General features: G+C 44.7%; 1 protein-coding gene across 1 annotated transcript in view; it reads left to right on the top strand.

Annotated features, from left to right (window-relative positions):
* The first annotated feature begins 4,518 nt into the window (after positions 1-4,518).
* The window catches only part of LOC146425456 (microtubule-associated protein 1B-like), a 110,728-nt gene continuing 91,299 nt past the window's right edge, over positions 4,519-23,947 (top strand). The window contains exons 1-2 of the mRNA XM_085041557.1: positions 4,519-4,822; positions 17,332-17,433. Of these exons, the coding sequence (XP_084897683.1) occupies positions 4,666-4,822; positions 17,332-17,433 (259 nt within the window). The 5' untranslated portion in view covers positions 4,519-4,665. The remainder of the gene's footprint in view (positions 4,823-17,331; positions 17,434-23,947) is intronic.

Here is a 23,947-nt window from a genome sequence, read left to right as displayed (position 1 = left end):
ATGGAAACTGCCAGGCTCATCAAAGAAACACCAAATCATAGCTGGGCTCAGACAAATGGAGTACCTATAAAGCAATACTGTAACCATTAATACCTTGCCATTAATACTTTTGGAACTGCTACTAGTTCTTCTGCATCTATGCCATTGCATTTGTTGTATTAGCAGTGTCAGCTCTAGTGAAGAATGAGCATCACTGCTCTTTATCACTGTGTCATCATGGCCACCTGATGGATGTAAAAATGCTTGTCCACAGTCTACAACCTTCAGTGCAAAGGTAGCTCAGAAGAAAAGTCTACTTTGGATGTAACATCCAAACACATCACACCATAATAATCAAGGCTCTCAATGCTGTATTTACGCAGAGGAACTATTAATATTAAAAATACTAGGTGCTATAGGCAGATATAACATTAATATTAATCAGCACCTACAACAACGTTTCAATCTTTGCAGGTTTCTCTTGGCAAATAAGACATGCTATTTCAAATGAGTTCAGTGTGCCCTGAAACAAAGTATATATTTGTGGTGGTTTTGCTTAGCCCAGAACATCAGCAAGGTATCTTTAACATCTAAGAGAAATTAAACCCTTCAAAAGCTGTTGTAGTAGGCCTGGGGAAGTGTCCGAGGGGTGGGGAGAAGCACAAAGATGGCTCCTGTGTGTCCTGTCTGAAGGTTCTGGAAGTTTTCCACCAAGTCCAGTAGAGCCAATCTCTGATGGCTCTAAAGGTGATGGACATGCTGCTGGCCATGTCTGGGCCAATTAAAGGTGCTAGTTACGCCTCTGTGAAAACATATTTAAGAAGAAATCAAAACAAAGTAGTCACACACTTCTTTTTAGCTAGAGGAGGACAAGAAGGTGAAAATATGTGAGGGAGAACAACATGGAGACACCAAGGTGAGTAGAAAAGGTGGGGGAGGAGGTGCTCCAGGTGCCAAAGGTGAAAACTGTCTGCTAGTGGTAGTGAAGACCATGGGGGGAGCATGTGGTTCCCCTGCAGATCATGGAGTCCACAGAAGTGCAGAGATCCACCCACAGCCCATGGGGAGGTGCCCACATCAGAGGAGCAGGTGGATGCCAGAAAGAAGCTATGATCCAGTGAGAGTCTCATGTAAAGAGTTAAAGCTGCAAAAGCCTTACAAGAAAGAAAAAGGCCTTGCTCCTGGCATGGAAGCAGCCCAGCCTCAGCTCGGGAGTCTGCACCCTATGGACAAGAGGACTCATGTTGCAACAGAATCCGGGCAGGATGTTGCTCATGAGATTGGACCCATGCCAAAGAAGTTCGTAGAGGACTGTCTCTCGTGGGAGGGATCCCATGGCTAAGTAGAAGACCCCTCTCCCTGATGGACTGACCAGAGAAAAAACCCCTTACCCTGCCCCCTGCCCACGTTGTTGATTGGAAAGAGGGAGGGGGGTGAGAAGAGAAGCAGTGTCTTATAAAGGGAAAGGGGTGAGCAAAGAAACAGTGTTTGTAGTAGAAGAATTGTGGTGATGAATGAATTTATGGACTAAGAAAATACCCCATACCCTGCCCCCTACCTGAGCTGTTAGTTGGAAGGAGGGAAGGGGGTGAGCAGAGAAATAGTGTCTTAAGAGGGAGGGGGGTGAGTGAAGGAACGGTGTCTGAAGAGCTTATTTTTACTTCTCATTTATCCTCCAACTCTGTTAGGTAATAAATCACTTTGCAACTTTAAGTTTTGAGCCTGTATCCCCTTTTTCTGTGCGTCCTGCTACCAGTGTCCTATTTCAACTCATGAATCCAGTGTGTGTTTAACAGGTTTTTTTCTTTCCCCTCTCCTGCACATCTGCAGCAAGAAAGAGCAGAGGTGCCTGCCATTTAGCCAAAGTCAAACCCCAACAATATTCTAAGAAACAGGACTGATGAATTGGTTCATCCAGGTATTGCCTTTCAGCTGGTGGAAATATGAAGCAGACACAGCAGTAAATGGAAAAGGGTATTTACCTCAGTTTTAATAGGATCCTTGATGCACAGCTCGTCAAAGGTGAAAACACGCCAAGATGCACACCCCGTACAATGCGTATACAGTTTTATGGACCTCGCAAATTAGCATATCTACCTGAAATCCCCCAATAAGAAACTTAATAAATGAAGTAATTGTCCCCCTATTCTAATTACCCCCCCCCAAGAGATTACAGTCCAGTTTACAAAATATGTTCCAGAGAGGAGGTTCCATCCAAGGTTGGAGCCTCTAGTTCTGAGATAGTATAGAACTCTTGGCCTCCTACTGTGAATGTTTGGTCTTCTTGCTTTGCAAAATCCCCAAACTAAGCTAAATATCAGCCTACAAAAATTACAAGTATGTGGGGCTAAGGTACAAAGAAGGGGAAAAGGTATAAAAATGGTATATAAAAGAAAAGACAAAAAATCATTAGGCATCACTGGCAAGTACTCTGTTTCTGAGGAGCAGGCAGGGAATTTGAACAGTCAGTACCAGAAGGAGCTATACACAGAGGAAGTGTCTTCTCAGTTAGGGACCAGAGGTTATCTTAAAAAAAAAACAGGCTATAAAAATTTATATCCTTTCATACATCACAGTGAGGTTTTTCCCACATCACTTTAGCCATATTGTTGCCTAGAATCAGAAGAAAAACTTTGCAAACAATATTAAAAGTGATAACATAAAGAGCAGTTCTTTAATGAAAGCTTTCAGGTGCACAAATTATAGCTATGTGCACCCGTGGCATTGAATTTTCACAATTTTTATAAGTTTAACCAATTAGTATATCTAGCAAGTACATCAAATAAGAGACCGGTTGTCCTGGTAACCCACCCTTGGACCTGCCCCACTGGAGTCCCTCCAAGGGGTTCTTAGCCCTATATCTTGTTATGTCTCCCAAATGCTAGTGCAAAATAGGATGTCCTTGTTAGAAATTATTTTCTTGGAAATAAGAGTAAATAGAATTTCAAGAGTGTGACATAATATGTGAGAAAGGGTAACTACTGTTCTAAAGTGTAAGAAAGTGCTAGAAACTATACAGCTATATATTTAAAATCTACAAATTATATATTAAAACCTACAAATATATGAAAAAGCTAAAAATCTTTCAGCATCAATAAAAACAAGATGCTTAGTGTAAACCAGTGCCTGGCTTCTGTCAGTAATGTGAGGGGGTCATCTTAGAAAGGCTGATTTATCTCAGACTGCTCTATCCCATTTTAGAGGAGGATAAAACACTTTTAGGAGGTGATTGAATTTCTCTCTTCAATGGGTCTCTGAGTACTGGGGAGCAGATGTCCAACATTTACATGGTAATCAAGAGGAATCAAGCTTTTGTTTTGGTAATTGTAGATGTTTTCTGATACCAGTTCTCCCTGGAATTGCTTGAGCCCAGTCAAAATTAGTAACACAAAGCCCTTTGAACTTCTGGAGGCTTCAGAGTATGGGTATAAGCATCTTGTCCAGAAACAGTGCTTTTCTAGCATGTCATATATATATATATATGCACCCCTGAATGTGCAGAAAACCTATGTTTGTAGTATCTTATTAAGCGAACTGCTTTAAAACAAAACAAAAAAAAAAAAGGTAACAAGAATATTTAGATTGCCAATAGGGAGGGAGGGAGGGAGGGAAATACAGCTAAAATTTTGCTGCACTGCCACAGAAAGATGCAGGAGACTGGACTCTTGGCCTTGCACAGTGGAGCTGCTTTTTTTCATCCAGCATCAGGGGTGCAGCTATGAGAAAGGAGTGGTCAAATAGATAACTCAAATCTATTTATACTTCAACCATCCTTATTTCTTTGATCTTTTGCCCCTTCCACCAGCACGGCGCCCGTCCAGGGCTGATAACAGTTCTGGCCTTGTGGATTCCCTTAATCTTATCAAGATAAAAGGGGGCAAAAGGAATCCTTTTGAAATTGAGCACAAGAAATCGCTAATAATATTAATGACTTATGAGAAGTAATTTGTATAACCACTCCTATCCTGGGGAATGTGATTAATATTCATGAATTTTACCTATAACACTGTGTCTTTGGAGGTACTGAAGTGTGTGTTTGGTGAATTCCCCCACACCCGGTGCATCAAATAAAGCAAATACCCATTTTTCTGACTTGGTCTCTGAAGTGTCTCTGGGCTCGATTGGGGCGAATCAGCTAGAGCCTCATGGCACGGTCATGATGCTTCAAGGCTGAGATCCTGGGAGGGCCTCGGGGAGTGGGAGATGGCCAAGCCAGCAGTGAAGGTCTGGTACGACAGGGTAAGACAGCAGGAGGGCAAAGGCGAAGGTTGTATATGTGAGGGTCGAAGGACCTGCACCGGCCAAGGAAGCACAGGCGGAGGGGTAACGTGGAAGATCGGGGCGCACCTCAAGGCCACGCTCGCGGCGGCCCCTCGGGAAATTGTTGTCTCCCCCGCGTCTTTCCTGCTTCCGGGGGCCGTCGCGGGGAGCATTTGCCGCAGATGACATCAGCTGTGCATACTGGAAAAGTGGCGGTGCGGGGATGCGCCGGCTCCCTCGCCCCCCGCCCCCCGCCCCTTCTCCTTCTCCTCCTCCTCTTCGCCAGATCCCTGCCCAGCACCATCTCCATATAAAAGCGCCGCCGCCTCCCCGTCCACTCTCACTCCCTGCCTCCTGCCGAGCAGCCACGGGGCGGCCTTTCGGAGGAGTGAGGCGCCCGCGATAGCCACCGTGGTGGTGGTGGAAATGGATTCAGAAGCCTCCTGTAGCATCCCCAACCCCACCTCCCTCTCGCCCAGCCTTTCGCACCGCTTCCTGGACAGCAAATTTTACCTGCTGGTGGTTATTGGCGAGCTGATGACCGAAGAGCATCTGCGGCGAGCTATCGCCAACATCGAGCGAGGTGAGACGGCGGGGAGCGGGGCCGACGCAGGCAGTGCCGGAGCCTCCACCCTACAGTCGCCTTCCCCTCAGAGGGCAGGCAGTCGCTCCCCGTTTTCTTCCCCTTCCGCGCGGGGCGAGCAGGGCCGCTGACTGGGTTCGGCCGGCGGGGTGGGGGGCCTGGCCGCTCCTTGCTTATGATCGGGGCGACACACGCAGGGCACAGAGACATGAGATGCGAAGTCAAGGTCTCTAGTTTCTTCTTTTTACTGCACGAGGGGCTCGTCATCCCATCTGTGCGCACGCCTCTCCCACCCTACCGGACTCGGAGCCCCTCCGTCGGGCGCGAGCACCGGGAAGTCGCCCGCGGCTGTCAGCGACTGCGGGCCGGGACCCGTGCGGCGTCCGGAGGCGGCGGCGGCTCCCTGCTGCCGCCCGTATAAAGATCCGCAGTCGGCTCGACGCGTACCGCACCCCACTGTCCATCCCCAGGAACGTCTAGCGGGCAGCGGGCAGCGGGGACAAGCCTCCTCACCATTGTTGGGGTGGAGGGGCTGCGACACGGGCCTAGCGCTGCCGAGCCCTTCTGCCCGGAGACATTGGCGAGTGGGCGTGGCGCTGTCCGCACTGCGGTCCCTATGGCAGCCCAGAGTTGACAAAGGGCGCCCAAGCCGCCAAAAAAAACGGGGCTGGGGCGGCCGGGCTGCGGGGCGACCTTTTGACGTTTCCCTCGGTTCCTCAGCAAACCCTTGTTCCCCACCGCGAAACCAAATCAGGGGGATTCAGGGCGTTTTCCTTTCTCAGTGGCAAAGATCCCTGAGCAGGAATGCGGCTGTGCCTATTGTGTCTAACTTTTGTTTACGAGACTTTTCTCTTGGCTGGAGAATTTTTCAGGACCTAGGCTTTATATGCACATAGATATTTCAAAAACGAAAAAGATATGAGTAATAAAGCACCTGAGTGCTCAGCCTCATTATTGTCCAGCTACAGGATGCTATGACTCACTGTTTACTAGTCCTTAAGACAGCAATGCAGAAAGGTATCGCATGTGAAATGACAATATTATAACTTCTCGATGTGGTTTCTGATACAATAAATCGCAGTGTACATGGAGAGGGGAACAAAGCCCCGTTGCCATAATAGTGGCATGAAGCACAAAGAAAATTATTGCTGGACTCTATAGTTTTTAAAACTCAATTGATACATGATTTTGTAGCATATTTTTGTTCTGGGCTGGTGAAAACAGAAATATCAGAAACCTGCCATTGTTAGGAGAGAGAGACCTTGGAAAGGGGAATTAGTAGCAGCCTTGCCTTATAGGTGTGGTTCAGCAGTCCAGCTAGGACTTCATTTGTCTCTATTGTTTTCTCAACTATTGTTGCTTTAGTTGGCTATTTCTCTTGATTCTTTTTTCATGACTGTTTGTGGTAAAAGGCTCTCTCATCACAGCTAACCAGCTTCACTGTGACCTGTGTATCTTTATTGCTACCATTGTCTCCTAGGGACAACTACTGAGGCAGATGCTTTGTCATTCAGAGCCTCTACAGCACTGCACTTTGCTAATGTTATCTTAATTTTTGGTTGTGCCAGAAGTAAATTGGCTGCATTTATTTGCATTTTTATCCACTTGCTCTATACATTTTAATACTTATGCCCTCAAAACATTTGATGTCATCCTTCTCTGAAAAATGCTCTTCAGTTTCTTCATGACGCTCCTCTATTAGAGTCTCTTCTATTGTACAGTTGCTGCTACATATCTTTTGCCTCTTGCCTCTGTTGCTTCTGTCTACCTCTTGCCACTTGCAGTTTTAGATCTTCAGAGGGAATGCTTTTGCCTTTTTGTTCATAATTTTGGGTTAGAAGTCACCTCACTGTTCCTGGTGTGAGACAACCTGATTGGGATTTTGCCTGCCAGGAAAAAACCTTGATCAAATTTTGAGGTGCATTGTTCTGTATGAGCATACTAGGAGTCTGAAGCTCTATGTGAGGCAAATATGGGCTTGGCTAATCACTTTCCTATGGAAAAATATACTGTAGTCTGGAAAAAATGGCTTCTTTCAACCTTTATTCTCAACATAGCCTTAGGGTTCTTGATAACTCTGCCTCACTGTCTTGTCTGGTACATCTCCTAAGTACCATCACTGAAAAGTGTATTCATGCACTGAACTGCAGCACAATGTGTCAAAGAAAACGTCTGCTGATAACACATCAGTGGTGTGATGCTACACAACCTGGTGGAATGCAGAGTCATTCCTCAATATATCATGGAGAGGGAATGGTATAGTGAGCTGCATTTCCAGTAATTACACTTAGGATATCACATTGCTAAGGGGGCAATCCTCCAACCCATTGTCCACCAAAAAAGGAGGGAACAAAGAGAAAATGTCAAGATTTTTCCACTCATTTGGCAGATGCCACTGGGTGTGCCCTGTCTGCTGTCTGATAAGTCCTGTGTCTAGTGGCATTGCACTCCTAAGCCTGCAGAAATAGCTTCAGTTCAGTCATACTTCCAGTAGTTGCTTCCATGCTGTTAATGATATACATCATTGGATTGACCTTGGATTTTAGTTCCAGAATTGCCTCTGTTCTACCCAAACCTGATTTGGTATATAATACATTATACTACATTATAATATATATGCAGATTTTTTGTATCCAGAATGCTGAATCATACAGCTGCAGATTTGGGATATTCTATTCAAATCCCAACTTCAGCTTCTAGGACTACTGTGTGCATGGATACATCTAGTCTTTTTAGACATTTTGGAAATTACCTGGCTCATCAGTCTATGTCTAATCAGAATCTTATCCCTACTGCAAATTTGAATTAATGACAAGAGCAGCTAGGGATGGATGGTGGACAGATCCTATTAGTAGCATGTGGGGGTTTGACCTTATCTGGACACCAAGTGTCCATCTAAGCCACTCTATCACTCCCCTCCTCAACAGGACAGGGAAGTGAAAATATAATGAAAGGCTCAGGAGTTGAGATAAGGACAGGGAGAGATCACTCACCAATTACCATCACAGTCAAAACAGACCTGACTTGGGGAAATTAATTGAATTTATTGCAAATCAAATCAGAGCAGGATAATGAGAAGTAAACCCAATTCTTAAAAAAAAAAAACCCAACAAAAAAACACCCTCCCCCCACCCCTCCCTGCTTCCTGGGCTTTAACTTTATGCCTGATTTTCTGCTTTCCCAGTGTGGGGAAGTGGTTGTTTCTGCCACTCCCTCCTCAGGGGGAGGACTCCTTCCCCTGCTCCAGCATGGGCATCTCTCTCCACGAGTGTACAGGTTCTACCAAGGAGCCTGCTCCAGCACTGTCTTCCCATGGGGTCACAGCCTCCTTCAGGGCACATCCACCTGCTCTGGTGTGGGGTCGTCCAAGGGCTGCATGTGGATATCTGCTCCACTCTTAACCTCCATGGGTTGCAGGGGGACAGCTGTCTCACCATAGTCTTCACCACAAGCTGCAGGGGAATCTCTGCTCTGGCAGCTAGAGCACCTGCTTCACTAACCTTGGTGTCTGCATAATTGTTTCTCTCTGTCCTGGTTTGAAAGACAGGTGTCTGCCAAGGAAGGAGGGAACCTCCCTTAGAATTGAGAATATGACCCCCCCCCTTCCCTCTGAATTATTATAACTTTGAAAACAAGGGGCTTTTAGGCAAAGATATGGGAAAAGGAATAACAGTTCTTTACTAGTATTTATAATAAGGCAACAATACAGAAACAACGGTTTAAACTGACAAAGTCATAATACAACCTGCCACCCTGTTAGTCAGGGTAGTGGTAGCAGTCCAGTTAAATGGTGGCTGTAGTCCCGTTGGAATGATGGATGTGGTCTGTTGAAGTGGTGATCCTGCAGAAAAGGTCTGGTTGGTCTCTGGAGGTCTAGTGGTGACTCTCAAGCTCTCCTCCTCTGGGAATCCAGTGGGAGTCATGCCTCCGTGTTCCAGAGACTCAGCTTATATGCAGGTAGAAATGTTCAGTTCCTCCCTTCTGGGCAGGGCATCTCACAATGGGTTGATGTAATCTTGAGAGTCATTCTTGGCGAATTTGATGGCCCATCAGCAGAGATAGCCCCCAGAGGGTGTTATCAGGGCTGAGTCATGTTGAAGATAAAGAGCACTGCCCCACCTTTTTTTAACAGCTTAAGAAGATGGTAGTAGAATACATACTTTTGGTTACACCTTACGTGTAACCTAAGACACTCTCACATATTTTCACTCCTCTCTGGCTGAAATTTGCTTCTGCAAAATAACTTTTTCCCCCCCTTCTTATATATGCTATCACAGAGGTGTTATTACCGTCACTGATTGGCTCGGACTTGGTTCATCTTGGAGCCAGCTGGTGTTGGCTTCAATGGACATAGGGAAAGCTTCTGGCAGCTTCTTGGAGAAGCCACCCCATAGCTTCCCTGCTACCAAAACCTTGCCACACAAACTCAATACACAGCATTGTTGAATCATAGTCCATATTGCTTAATTGACCTCTGGAAAGCTTTGAAGTCTCCCTAAAGAAGCTTGCTGTCAGAGGCCAGTGAGCTATTTATCTTCTAGTTTCTTGAAGTTGAGCACCTTGTTGGGAGGAAAGGGTTAAAAGTAGGAAAATGGTGAGGAGATGGTAGATTTGCTCAAGTGACCTTGCAGCTGGTAATGCCAAGGCCTGGAGAATAACATTGTGGCAAACCCCAAATATGCCTACTGCTGTTTATCCTGTCTGTTTTGAGAAGTAGAATCTCTGTGTAGAAATAACATCATAGGTGTTTGGAGAGACTTGGAGGTACTCTCATGGACATTCTTGAGCTCCCTGTTTTTAGGAGAGAGATCAAAGCTCAGAGATCATAAAAAGCACATGCACGGACCCTTGATAAATTGGTGCAAACAACAGGCCTGCCACCTGTCAGAATGGATTGAACCTAATGGTGCCTGTGTTTCCACTTGTGTGTATCTAGGTGTTGCTTTGGGATCCTCCAGTTAGCCAGGTAATGAAATAAATTTACTCTTTGCATTTCAGCCATGGTTTTGTGGTTGTTCTGGCCACCTGCCTGTGTCAATTTACACACACTTCTTTTCAATGTACTTCAGCTTTGTGATCAATGTGAGTTTACTAGTCGTAATTTTCATATGTGCTTTACATGTGTGGTATTATATCATCATTACTTTCTTACTCTCAGAAATTTCCGAGACCTGAAAAAAGTTAAAGCCTACTGAGCTGTATTTGTTTGACAAGACTACACTCCAAAAATGCACCATATGGCCAAGAGATTTTTGAGAAATGAAGATAAGGAGAGTTACAGAAGACTCTCACTGCTTGTACCTGTGAACAATGATGCATATTTCAGGAAGTGGAGGTGGCTGGTTAAAATTCAGTTATTTTTCTCTTGAGTGGTTATGAAACACACAGGCGATACTGTATTTCCAAAATTAGTTCATTTCAAATGGCATCTGCTTAATAGCTGGTAGCATATCACAGTAAGGAGCATGCTCCTACCTTGACTGGGATGCTGACAAGGAAAAGCCCTGGATGGATTCCCCCTGAAGAGGCTTCAGGCTCTTGAAATGCAAAGGTTCACCTACCCAGAGCTGCAATGGGAAACCAGCAGAACAGATCTGGTTTCTCTGTTCTTCCCTTTCCTTCTCTACCTTCAGCCCTACAACATGGTTTCTGACAGTGCAAGACTTGATATTTCTGCTGCCTTGAAAGAGAATAAAGCATGAGAGTCAGTATTGACAATAAGGTTTGCAGCCTGAAATCCTGACAGAGTTATGAGAAGAAATATTAGTGCTAGTCTCATGGTGAGGGGTTGACCACACAGCTCTTCAAGCATTTCTGTATCCAAAAGGTACAAAAACCCAAAGTGATTTAACTCAAAAATTTCATGCAAAGACATGCTTAGGAATGTGGGATGGGGCCACTAGACAATTCCTCCCATGCAATCCCTTATGTGTTTGCCAGCTAATATGTGTATGTTTAATGACATTACTTTAGGGAAAAAAGAAAAAATCACTATAATGTTGGTATTCAAAATCACTGCAGTGCTTGGACTTACCAGTAATGAAACTGTTTGCTCATTATTTTTAAAACAAAGCAAGAAAACTATAGAAAAAGTGATAGAATCATAGAATGGTTTGGGTTGGAAGGGACTTAAATATCATCTAGTTCTGACCCCCCTGCCATGGGCAGGGACACCTTCCACTAGACCAGGTTGCTCAGAGCTCCATCCAAACTGGCCTCTTTTGTAGCCAGGTCTTCCCAAAGCCTTATCTTTTCCAGGCTGAACAACTCCAACTTTCAGTCTTTCCTCATAGGAGAAGGTGCTCCAGCCCTCTGATCATCTTTGTGGCCCTCCTCTGGACCTGGTCCAAGAGGACCATGCCTTCTTATGTCAGGAGCCCCAGAGCAGGACTCAGTACACCAGGTGGCAGTCTCAAAAGAGCTGAGCAAAAGGGGAGAATCACCTCCCTTGACCTATTGGTCATGCTTCTTTTGATGCAGCCCAGCATGCGGCAGCCCAGCATGCGCTTGGTTTTCTGGGCTGCAAATCCACATTATTGGATAATGTCAAGCTTAGAATCATATCAGGGACCTCTGACTCAGGAGACCAGGGTAAAGGAATCTAGAGGGTAGTCGTCAATGGCTCAGAGGGCTGTGCCTCAAGGGTCCGAATTGGGACCAGTGTTATTTAATATCTTCATTAATGATATATATGAAGGCATCAAGTACACCTTCAGCAAATTTGCTGATGACACCAAGCTGAGTGGTGCAGTTAGCACACCTGAAGGACAGGATGTCATCCAGAGGGACCTGGACAAGCATGAGAAGTAGGCCCATGGGAATTTCATGAGGTTTAACAAGACCAAGTGCAAGGTGCTGCACCCAGGTCAGGGCAGCCCCTGCTGTTAATACAGGCTGAGGGATGAACAGATTGAGAGCAGTCCTGCCAAGAAGGACTTAGGAGGTGCTGGTGGATGAGAGGCTGGACATGAGCCGGCAGTGTGCACTCACAACCCAAAAAGCAAATTGTATCCTGGGCTGCATCCAAAGCAGCATGGCCAGCAGGTTAAAGGAACTTGATTCTGCCCCTCTACTCTGCTCTCGTGAGACCCCACCTGGAATATTGCATCCAGCTCTGGGGTCCCTAGAACAGGAATGACATCATCTTGTTGGAGTGAGTCCAGAGGAGGATCACCAAGATGATAAGAGGGATGGAGTACCTTTCCTATGAAGAAAGGCTGAGAGAATTGGGATTGTTTAGCCTGGAAAAGAGAAGGCTTCAGGGTGACCTAATTGTGGCCTTTCAGTACCTGAAGGGAGCCTACAAGAAACATGGAGAGAGACCATTTACAAGAGCATAGAGTGATAGGACAAGGGGGAATGGCTTTAAACTGAGAGTAGGTTTAGATTAGATATTAGGAAGAAATTCTTTACGCTTGGTGCTGTGACCACTTCCCTGGGAAGTCTGTTCCAACACCCAATCATCCTCTGGGTGAAGAACCTTTTTCTAATATCCAACCTAAACTTCCCCTAACACAACTTCATGCCATTCCCTCAGGTTTTGTCACTGGTCACTAGAGAGAAGACATCAGTGCTTGCCCCACTGCTTCCCCTTGTGAGGAAGCTATGAGGTCTCCCCTCAATCTCCTCTTCTCCAGGCTGAACAAATCAAGTGATCTCAGCCTCTTCTAGTATGGCTTCCCCTCTAGACCCTTCACCATCTTCGTAGCCCTTCTTTGGATGATGTCTTAATAGCTTTATACACTTTATTGTTGTGCCTAAAACTGCACACAGGACTTAAGGTGAGGCCACAGCAGCACAGAGTAGAGTGGGACAATCACCTCCCATGACCGGCTGGCAATGCTGTGCTTGATGCACCCCAGGACATGGTTGGCCCTCCTGGCTGCCAGGGTACCCTGTTGACTCATTCAACTTGCCATCAACCAGGACCCCCAGGTCCTTTTCTGCAGGTCTGCTCTCCAGCGTCTCGTTCCCCAGTCTGTACGTACATCCAGGGTTGTCTCGTCCCAGGTGCAGAATCTGGCACTCATCTTTGTTAAACGGTGGTGATTGCCCAGCCCTCTAATTTGTTATGGTTCCTCTGCAGGCCCTCTCTGCCTTAGAGGTGTTTTGTGTTTGGTTTGTTTTTGGTTGGGGTGGGTGTTTTGTTTTTGTTTTGTGGTTGGTGGGTGGTTGTGTTTGTTTTTTTGTTTGTTTTTTGGGTTTGTTGGCTCTGTTGTGTGAGTTGACACAGGCAGGCAGCCAGAACAACCACAAACGCATGGCTAGAACACAATCAATTTACTTCTGTTATCTCACTAACTGGGTGTTGTGGTTTGACCCTGGCCAAATGCCAGGCACCTACGACATCTGCTCTCTTTGCTCTCCCCTGCCACAGCTGTGCAGAAGAGAGGAAAAAAACTAACACACACACCAGACTCATGAATTGAGATAAGGAACCGGTAGGAGTACACACTGAGAAAAGGGCAAAACAGGCTGAAAACTTAAAGTTGCAAAGTGATTTATTAACCTAAACAGAGTTGGAGGATAAATGAGAAGTAAATATAATCTCTTTAGACACCATTTCTCTGCTCACCCCCCTCCCTCCTTCCAACCAACAGCATGGGGGAGGGGGCAGGGTATGGGAGTTTTTCTTTGGTCAGTCCATCACTGAAATTTCTTCCACTGCTCAGGGAGAGAAGTCCTCTACTTAGCCATGGGATCTCTCCCATGAGAGACAGTACTCTATGAACTTCTTTGGCATGGGTCCAAATCTCACAAGCAGCAGCCCACCCTAATCTGCTGCAACATGAGTCCTCTTTGTCCACAGGGTGCAGACCTCCGAGCCAAGGCCAGGTTGTTTCCATGTCAGAAGCAAGGTCTTTTTCTCTACTGGGACTCCCACTGGATCACAGCTTCCTCCAGGCATCCACCTGCTCCTCTGGCATGGGCACCTCCCCATGAGCTGTAGGTGGATCTCTGCACCCCTGTGGACTCCATGGGCTGCAGGGGGACCACCTGTTCCACCATGGTTTTCACCACGGCCAGCATAGGATTGTTGGCTCTGGCATCTGGAGCACCTCCTCCCCCACCTTCTCTACTGACCTTGGCATCTCCGTGTTGTTTTCCCCTCACATATTTTCACCTCCTCCTCCTCCTTCTCTGGCTAAAAAGAAGTGCATGCTCACATTGTTTTGAGTTCCTCTTAAATATGTTTTCACAGAGATGTAACTAGCATCTCTAATTGGACCAGGCTTGGCCAGCAGCATGTCCATCATCTTCAGAGCCATCAGAGATTTGCTCTACTGGACATAGTGAAAAACTTCCAGAACCTTCACACAGGACACACTGGAGCCATCTTTGTGCCTCTCCCCACCCATTAGCAAAAACTGGGCCAAGCAAAACTAACGCATGAACACAGGGGTGCGTTTTCTCCCAACCCTTCAGCCGCTTCTTCAGGCCTACCGCAACAGCTTTTGAAGGGTTTAAATTTTCCCTAGATGCTAAAGATACCTTGCTGATGTTCTGGGCTAAGCAAAACCAACACACTGGGTGATCCCCAAAGCAAACCCCAGGCAGAAGCACTCAAGTGAAGACACAGGCACCGTTAAACATGGTCCATGCTAGAGGATCACTGTCCTGCTTTTCAGACAGGCTTATCTAGAGAAATACCTGGCTGCAAGGCCACTTGATCTATTTACAATCTTCCTCACCAGTCTTCCACTTTTAACCCATTCCTCCCAACGTCCATACATTCCAGCCCCTCCATTACCTACAGTGCCCCTCCCCCACCTTGCCTGCCATGCCTATCCCTCCTGAAGATCCTTTAACCATCCATCATGGCACAGCAGTCACAAGACCCATCCCACCAGATTTCGCTTATGCCAACAATATCATATCTCTAGGATGGGGCCAAGGCTTCAAGCTCCTCTTACTTTTGCCTCATGCTGTTTGTGTTGGTATAGAAACATTTCAAGTGCAGTCCAGTGTAGCCAACAACTTGTGGAGAAGAACGAAGGATCTCACTAGTACTCAGTCCCTCAAATTTTGGCATGCTGTCCCATTGCTTATCACTGGCAGGCCTGATTTTGTCCCTTTCCCACCTTCCAATCTAGTTTAAAGCTCTATCAATCAGCTCTAAGTCTTGAGTTTCTCATTAACCAACATGCCCAAGTCTTTCTCCTCAGGGCTGTTCTCAACCCATTATCTGCCCAGTCTGTATTTCTGCTTGGAATTGCTGTGACCCATGTGCAGGACCTTGCACTTTGCCTTCTTGAATTTCATGAGCTTTGTACAGGCCCACATCTCAACCCTTTTAAGGTGCCTCTTGATGGCATCCCATCCCTCTAGCATGTCGACTGTACCACACAGCTTCATGTCATTGACAAACTTGCTGAGGGTGCATTCCATCCCACTGTCCATGTCACTGACAAAGATGTTAAACAGCTCCGGTCCCAATACCAACTTCTGGGGAATGCCGCTTGTCACTGGTCTCCACTGGATGTTGAGCCATTGACCACAACTCTTTGAGTGCAACCATTCAGACAATTCCTTATTCACCGAGTGGTCCATCTGTCAAATCCATGTCTCTGCAGTTTAGAGACAAGGATGGTGTGTCAGACAGTGTCAAATGCTTTGCTCAAGTCCAGGTAGATAAAGTCAGTTGTTCTTCCTTCATCCACCAACACTGTAACCCCATCACAGAAGGCCACCAAATTTGTCAGGCACAATTTGCCCTTAGTGAAGCCATTTTGGCTGTCACCAATCACCTTCTTATTCTCCATGTGCCTTAGCATAGTTTCCAAGAGGATCTTCTCCATGATCCTGCCTGGCACTGAGAAGAGACTGAGTGGCCTGTAGTTCCTCGAGTCTTCCTTATTTCCCTTTTTAAAATTGGAGGTTATGTTTCCCCTTTATTCAGTCAGTGGGAACTTTACCAGACTTCTCAAATATGATGGGTTGTGGCTTAGCAGCTTCATCTGTGAGTTCCCTCAGGACCCATGGATGCATCTCATCATCAGGATCCATGGACTCGTGCACCTTCAGGTTCCTTAGATGGTCCTTAACTTGATCATCTCCTACAGCGGTTGATTCTTCATTCTCCCAGTCCCTGCCTTTGCCTTCTGTGACTCATGCAGTGTGGCTGAAGCATCTGCCAGTGAAGACTGAGGCAAAAACATCATTCGGTACCTCAGCCTTCTCCATATGTTGGGTTACCAGGTCTCCTGTTTCCTAAGGGAGAGGGTCCACACTTTCCCTAGCTTTCCTTTTATCATCAATGTACCTATAGAAGCTTTTCTTGTTGCCCTTGATGTCCCTGGCCAGATTTAATTCTATCAGGGCTTTAGCTTTCCTAACCTTATCCCTGTCTGCTCAGACAATCTCTGTATTCCTCCCAGGCTACTTGTCCCTGCTTCCACCCTCTGTAGTCTTCTTTTTTGTGTTTAAGTTTTTCCAGGAGCTCCTTGTTCATCTATGTAGCACTCCCATCATTTTTGCCTGACTTCCTCTTCTCTGGAATGCATTGCTTCTGATCTCAGAGGAAGTGATCTTTGAATATCAACCAGCTTTCTTGGGCCCCTCTTCCCCCCAGGGCCTTATCCCATGGTACTCTACCAAGCACATCCCTGAAGAGACTAACATCTGCTCTCCTGAAGTCCGAGAGACTTTATTTGTTTTAAGAAAAATCTTGAAACATGTTCTGTCGGTTTGTTGTAGATTTTGGGTTTTTTTGTTTTTTATTTTTTTAAATTTAGTCATCATAATATTATGGTAGGAAACTATAAATTTGCATTTTGACTACAGTGATTTTTATTTTTTTCTGGTCAAATTTCAATCCTTAAAAATACATTTCAGGAAAAAACATTTTATGATTAAATATGTGCCAAGTGTCTAATTTTCTAAGTAGCTGGGGGAAAACCAGTAGGGAATAGAGATGAGATATTTTTTTAAAGAAAAAAGATCAAGCATAGCATTTTAAAGTCTTAAAATGAGATTTTTGATATTTCATTAATAAAAGATCACTTAAATTTTAATTTAAATATGAGATGCTTCAAAGCTTTTGAATGAAGTCAGCAATGTAATATTTTGTATTTAAATATTAATTTGCAACATGCTAGGTGTTTGGTTTTTTTTCTCATACAATTGTTTTGCAATAGGTCTAACACAGCCCCTGAGTGATTCAGTTTTTTCAGTTTTATAAAACAGTGTATTGCTATTTTTAAATCAATTCCAGGACATCTCATAATGTGGCTATTGGGATGTTGGAACCAGCAGTCATAAATCAGGGGCCTTGAATGATTGTTACCTTTTTGAAAGTCAGATTTCCTCTTGCTTGTGATTGATCCCCATCCAGAGTGCTTTTTGTGAGTGCTCAGCACTTTGCAAAGGATAGCTGCATGGCTTCAAAGGAGTAGAGGTTGGTTTTGGAATTTAAAAATATGCAAATGTCATTAATGTAAATGGAGAAATAATCAATTAAAACAGTGCTCATATATCAGGGTAGACATGTTCTGCACTTTGAATTTTAGGAATCCGATCATGGGATACAAGCTTGATTGAATGCAACTTGGATCAAGAACTAAAACTTTTCCTGTCTCGCCATTCGGCTCGATTCTCTCCTGAAATTCAAGGTGAGTTTTTGGAAATATTTGTCAAAGTTTTGTTTTGTATGTTTTTTTTAAGAGCAGAATTAATAAATACACTCAGGTATTGGATGAGTGATTTCATTTCATTTTTGATTCTCTACAATGAATACTTTTTTCTGTTTTAAAATAAAGCTTGAAAATTATAGCTTGTTTTAACTTTCTGACAACAGGAAATGTCTGAAACATTTAAATAATCAGCCTTTTATGTTAGCTTCATGTATTTCACCAAGATTATTTTGGCAGTAGATGTTAGTTTTAGGCCACTATTAAAGTTAAATGAAACTCACTTTCTGACTGAACAGTTTGTTCATGTAGCACCAATCTAGTAGTCCTGGAGACTGAAGCTGTTCCTCACTGTGGTAGGTAGAGCACATACAGAAAATAACCTGAAAGGTTAGCTCTACAGTTTGACAGAGACAGAAATGGTGTCATGGCTGTTGTACAAGCATGGCTCAAGCCCCACGTTTGTCCCTAAAGGGCTTAGACTCTTTCTTGGTATGAAAAAGCTGAGGGGTAGAGGGTGTCTTGCATGGGAGACAGGAGTATTATGAGTTTCTGCTGTTTGCCAGGCTTTTAGCAACAAGCAGTAATTTCTATTAGGGTAGCTAGCACCCCAAGACTCGGTCTCGTTCGCAAGGTTCTTTGATATTTGGCCGATTAGTCTAATATGATATAAAATACCATTTATTAGACACAGAAAATAACAAACATACAAACATAGAAGAGATTTACAAACATACACACACAGTAAAGGCATAATTGCAAAACTATAATAGCTAAAATGCAATTATGGGGCAAATGCTTACAAAAACTATGAAAATAGCTAAAATGCAAGTTAACAAAGGTACCTATTTTTATTATTATAAGCTAGCCAGAATAATACAATTTAGGAAACCAATGATCTTACCAAAATCCAATTTTGGTGCTGGGATACATCAGAATCCGCTCAATCTTGCAAGAAGTTACCACAGAGCTGCATCCATACTCTGGGGAGAAGTCCTCCACGCATCTTCAGAGTGTGTGTAAGAGACTTCCACTTCTGGGATATTTCCGTGAGGTTTTATAGTGTAAAAGTGTGGCTTGTGTGGTCACAAAAAATTATTGTTGTTTATTTTCCACATTCTCTCTTCATTCCACAATATGAGTGACGGGTAGTGGTTTTAGACTTAAGGGCACCAACAGATAACCCCGGCCAGGCTGTTAACCTAACTGAGCCATCCATGTCTTGCAACCGAGCAGAGAGAGAGAGAAGGGGGGAACATTGTGCCACAGAGGGTCTACCTTGATTCACAGGAACTTTCTTTGGCTTGTATGAAGAAACTAGAATTTTAAAGGCTAAATCTTCTCTTCTGCTGTGTTTTCTTCAAGACTGTCCTTCATTTTGAGGATTCATAAAATAAATTTAAAAACCCAACAATTTTGTGAAGTGTAAATTTTCATTTTATTCTCAGTGCATGGAAATCAACTATTTGGTAAGTTTTCTAACATCTCATTACTTTAACACAAATGGTTAGTGAGTATATGAGAGATTAATCTTGGTTTTTGTATAAAAATATATAACCTTCTCCAAGAAGTATAGGTTGCTTTCATTGGTGTAATTATTGTGGCCATGTGCACACTGACTAGTACAACCTAGTATTGATGAATGTTATAAATTCTGACTTCAGGAACATCTTTTAAGTATGGTGATGTCATGGTTTAACCCCAATGAGCAACTCAGTACTACACAGCCACTCTTTAACTTAGCCCCCATCCCAGTGGGATGGGCAGGAGAATCAGGAAAAAAAGTAAAACCTGTAGGTTGACGTAAGAACAGTTTAATAATTGAAACAAAGTATAATAATAATGGTAATAAAAAGGAGAGGGAGACAGATAAAACCCAAGAAAAACAAGTGATTCAGAACACAATTGCTCACCACCTGCTGACTGATGCCAAACCCATCCCCAAACTGTTATTGGCATCAATTCTGGGTAACTCCCACAGTTTATAAACTGAGCATGTGTCTTGGTTTGAAAGACAGGTGTCTGCCAAGGAAGTCGGGAACCTCCCTTGGAATAGAGAATATGACTCCCGCTTCTCTCCAAATTATAACTTTGAAATCAAGGGGCTTTCAGGCAAAGACATGGGAAAAAGAATAACAGTTCTTTACTAGTATTTATAACAAGGCAAACAAGCAACAACAACGGTAGCAACAACAAACAAACCAGAAAAAACAGAAACAGCCTTCTCTGGGTTGTGACACTCCCTCCCCCTCGGTGCAGTAACGGTCACAGCCGGCAGGGGCTCTGTTAGGCTACTGGCCAGGCAGGGCAGGTGCGATGATTCCCCTGCGGCTGCAGGGGGCACTGTGGCGCGAGTTCAGTCTTGCCTCTCCCTCAAGCAACGAATGGTGGAACAGGCTGCAGCAGGAACCTCGGACCAGCGGCTGGGGCAGCAGGGGCTGGCTTACCCAGGGTAGTGAGCAAGAGGTGGTAGAAACTCAGCAGCTGTGGCAGGAGTGGCAGTGAGTCCCGGCAGGTGGGGGTGCAGGGTTACAGTGTAACAGAAGCCCAAGGCAGCGGCAGAAAAGTGGCAGGGCTGGACAGCAACAGCCAAACTCCTCTGTAGCAGCTACGGCATGCAGCCAGGGAGACACACACTCCAGGAGGGGGTTGGGGGTCAGGGTCCCGGGTTTTCCCCTGAGGCAACGGAGTGGATGGTGAAGGTCCTTACCAGTCAAATTGGGTGTTAATAAGGCCCCAGTTCTAATGGCTGCTCTTACAAGCAAAGGCTCACCCACAGTAAGGAAGAAGTAGTACAGAGCTGGGCTCTGGCAATGGCAGTGAAATCTCCCACAGGAAGCAGCAGCTCGACTGTCCCCTCCGATGCCCAGAGAGCAACAGCAAGCTAGGAGCTGCGCCCAGCCTCTTCCCCTGGCCCCAGTGTGATATCTCTGCCCCTCCAAGAGAAAAAGCCATCAGATAAAGAGAAGTGCAGCTAGGTGCACTCTCCCCTCCCCCCCCATGGGTACATCTTTTGTCTTTCTTAAGTACTGATCTTTATTCTCTCTTAGCAATGGATGGGACAAAATTCCCTAAGAGAAAAAAAACAAAGAAAAAAACCAAAAGGAAAAATCCTAACCTCTGACAACACATGAAATATCCCTTTGGCCAGTTCGGGTCAGCTGTCCTGGGTATGGTCCCTCCCAGCTTCTTTTGTGCACCTCTTCATTGGCAGAGCGTAAGACACTGAAAAGTCCTTGACTTCGGGTAAGCACTACTTAGCAACAACCAAAACATCAGTGTGTTATCAACATCATTTTCATATGAAATCCCAAACACAGCATTGTAGCAGCTACTACGAAAAAAATGAACTCTATCCCAGCCAAAACCAAGACAGGTGAAAGGGGTATGAAATGTTGTAGCATACTGCTGCATCACATTACTATGGTCAGTTGCTATTGTGTTGGTTTAGCTTAGCTAAGAACATCAGCAAGGTATCTTTGGCATGTAAGAGAAATGTAAACTCTTCAAAAGCTGTTGTGGTAGGCCTGAAGAAGCGACTGAAGGGTTGGGAAAAAAACGCACCCCTGTGTTCATGTGTGTATTGGTTTGAAAACAAACCAGTGGGAGATCAAAAGTCAATATTAAAATTAATAGGAAAAATTAACAATAAGTGAAATAATACAAGGAAAAGCACTGACAAAGTCAGATACAACCTGACACCCCGTTAGGGTGGTGGTAGCAGTCCAAATGAAGTAGTTCAGTTGAAGTGGTGATCTTGTCAAGGTCTGGTCTCCAGCTGACAGTCCAGTGGTAGCTCTTGTCCACTGGGAACCCAGTAGACAGGGCTAGCTCAGGCAGTTCCAAGGCCAGGTTATATCCAGGTGGGAATGCTTGGCTCGTCCCTCCTGGGCAGAGCATCTCACAATAGGATAAGTCCATGAGTCATGCGGTGGGTCCTTGATGGCCCATTGTCTGTTATCTGGGGGGGGTCATAGCAGGCAATAACAGCTAACGGCCCACAGCTGGTGGTAATAGAATACTTAAATACATCTATATTGTAACCTAGGACAATGTGTTAGTTTTGCTTGGCCCAGTTTTTGCTAGTGGGTGGAGGGGGCACAAAGATGGCTCCTGTGTGTTCTGTGTGAAGGTTCTGGAAGTTTTTCACCATGTGCAGTAGAGCAAATCTCTGATGGCTCTGAAGATGATGGACATGCTGCTGGCCAAGCCTGGGCCAATTAGAGATGCTAGTTACATCTCTGTGAAAACATATTTAAGAGGAAATCAAAACAATGTGAGCATGCACTTCTTTTTAGCCAGAGAAGGAGGAGGAGGAGGTGAAAATATGTGAGGGGAAAACAACACGGAGATGCCAAGGTCAGTAGAGAAGGTGGGGGAGGAGGTGCTCCAGGTGCCAGAGCCAACAATCCTATGCTGGCCATGGTGAAGACCATGGGGAACAGGTGGTCCCCCTGCAGCTGATGGAGTCCACAGGGGGTGCAGAGATCCACCCACAGCCCGTGGGGCGGTGCCCATGCCAGAGGAGCAGGTGGATGCCTGGAGGAAGTTGTGATCCAGTGGGAGTCCCAGTGGAGGGAAAGACCTTGCTCCTGAGATGGAAACAGCCTGGCTTTGGCTCAGAGGTCTGCACCCCATGGACAAAGGACTCATGTTGCAGCAGATTAGGGTGGGCTGCTGCTTGTGAGATTTGGACCCATGCCAAAGAAGTTCATAGAAGACTGTTTCTCGTGGTAGGGACCCATGGCTATGCAAAAGACAACTCCTCTCCCTGAGCAGCGGAAGAAGATCTTGGAAATCTTGGTGATGGACTGACCAAAAATAACCCCTATACCCTGCCCCCCTCTTCCTCGTGCTGTTAGTGGGAAGGAGAGAGGGGGATGAGCAGAGAAATGGTGTCTTAAGAGCTTATTTTTACTTCTCATTTGCCTCGTCTGACTCTGTTTAGGGTTAGGTTAGCAATAAATCACTTTTCAACTTTAAGTTTTCAGCCTGTTTTGCCCTTTGGTACATCCTCCCTGGTTCCTTAACTCATGAGGCCTGTGTGTGTGTGGTATGTCAGTTTTTTTTCCCTCTCCTCTGCACAGCTGCGGCAGGAGAGAGCAGAGAGAGCAGATGTAGGTTCCTGGCATTTGGCCTGGGTCAAACCACAACAGCTATACACTGTTGACAAAGAGGTCTTGATGTCTTGCTATCATGACATCATTGACCTGATGGTCTTGAATAGCGTACCAAATGTCTTGTGTTAGTAATTCTTCCTCTTGTGGCATAGATTATAGCAGATTTTTCCATATCTATAGAGAGCAGAACATTGTTTTTCAGCACTGTTCAGTCTTTAAACAATAAGCTGCTAAAATCTGTGTTGAAAGAGCTTTAAGGGAGCCTGAAACTGGGAAAGAGGGAACATCCAGGAATAAATCTAGCCCTCTTCACCAATTTAATTTCTCAAATTTTGTGGAGAAGCCCATTGACACCTTCAGAATTCCACTGCACAGATTAGAGGACAATATTTTAGTTTCTCTATTCTCTCGGTGGTTCTCTGATGTAGAATCTTTATGAGGCTCCTTTATGTCTTCTCTACTGTTTGATAGGAAGAAGGGGTTTTTTTCTTTCCATTTGTCAATAAAATTTTAGAATTTTTGATTTCTCTTCAAGAAATCTTGAATTTTGAGTGCTTAATCAGGGAAACTGGCAACATTTATAATGAAGATTGTAAGCACGTATTCTCTTAAACTGAGAAATTCTCTGGAATTTGGATAACTAGGTGACCTTTTGTCCAAGGAAAGTATTCATCCAAGATGATGGGATAGTCTGTGGGATTTAAGTAAACAGCCTTTTTTCAGTCTTTTGAGATTGACCTCTGTGCAACTCAAACATAGGTACAGTTTACTCTTGAGAGTCATTTAGTGTGTCTGCACAGCTCTTAGTATAGTGAGGTCTGACTAATAGACAAAATTTTTTGGTTATGTTTATTATGGTAATTGCAGTGCCAATTCAGTACATGCTTGTATGCTTCTCATAGCAGCTTAAGAATATATGCAACATGCTGTCCAAGAAGACACATGCAAGAGAATGCGTCAAAGCACATGTGTTTTCACTTGAGGAATTTGAGGTCTAATTCTTCACCCTGTGTAGTGAAAAACAATGTACATATTGATATTGCAGGGAGTATGACCAGGTCCAAACACTCTTTTTGTGCTTTTGTCAAGGAAATGGATTGTCACAGTGGTATTTGTGTATTGTATATTCTGCTGCTGGGCAATTTATGGATGATTTATGATTCCCTGAAAAATAAGATTCAGAATGGAAATGCCAGCAGATATTTTCTGATACTTTGTAAAGCAGCTGTTAGCAGACTCCTTAATAATACCAAATCTTGCAGAGATGTTGTCTGGTGCTGATGAGAAATGAGTAACAGAATTTATTAACTGGTTTCCAAGGCAACAGGCAACAGGCCTTAAAATAGGCACTCCAGTGCTTGCCTCTGTTTTCTCTG

This window comes from Lichenostomus cassidix, chromosome W (assembly GCF_008360975.1).
Source record: "Lichenostomus cassidix isolate B80296 chromosome W, HeHo_3.0, whole genome shotgun sequence".
NCBI lineage: Eukaryota > Metazoa > Chordata > Aves > Passeriformes > Meliphagidae > Lichenostomus > Lichenostomus cassidix.
This window is presented reverse-complemented; position numbering and strand designations above follow the sequence as displayed.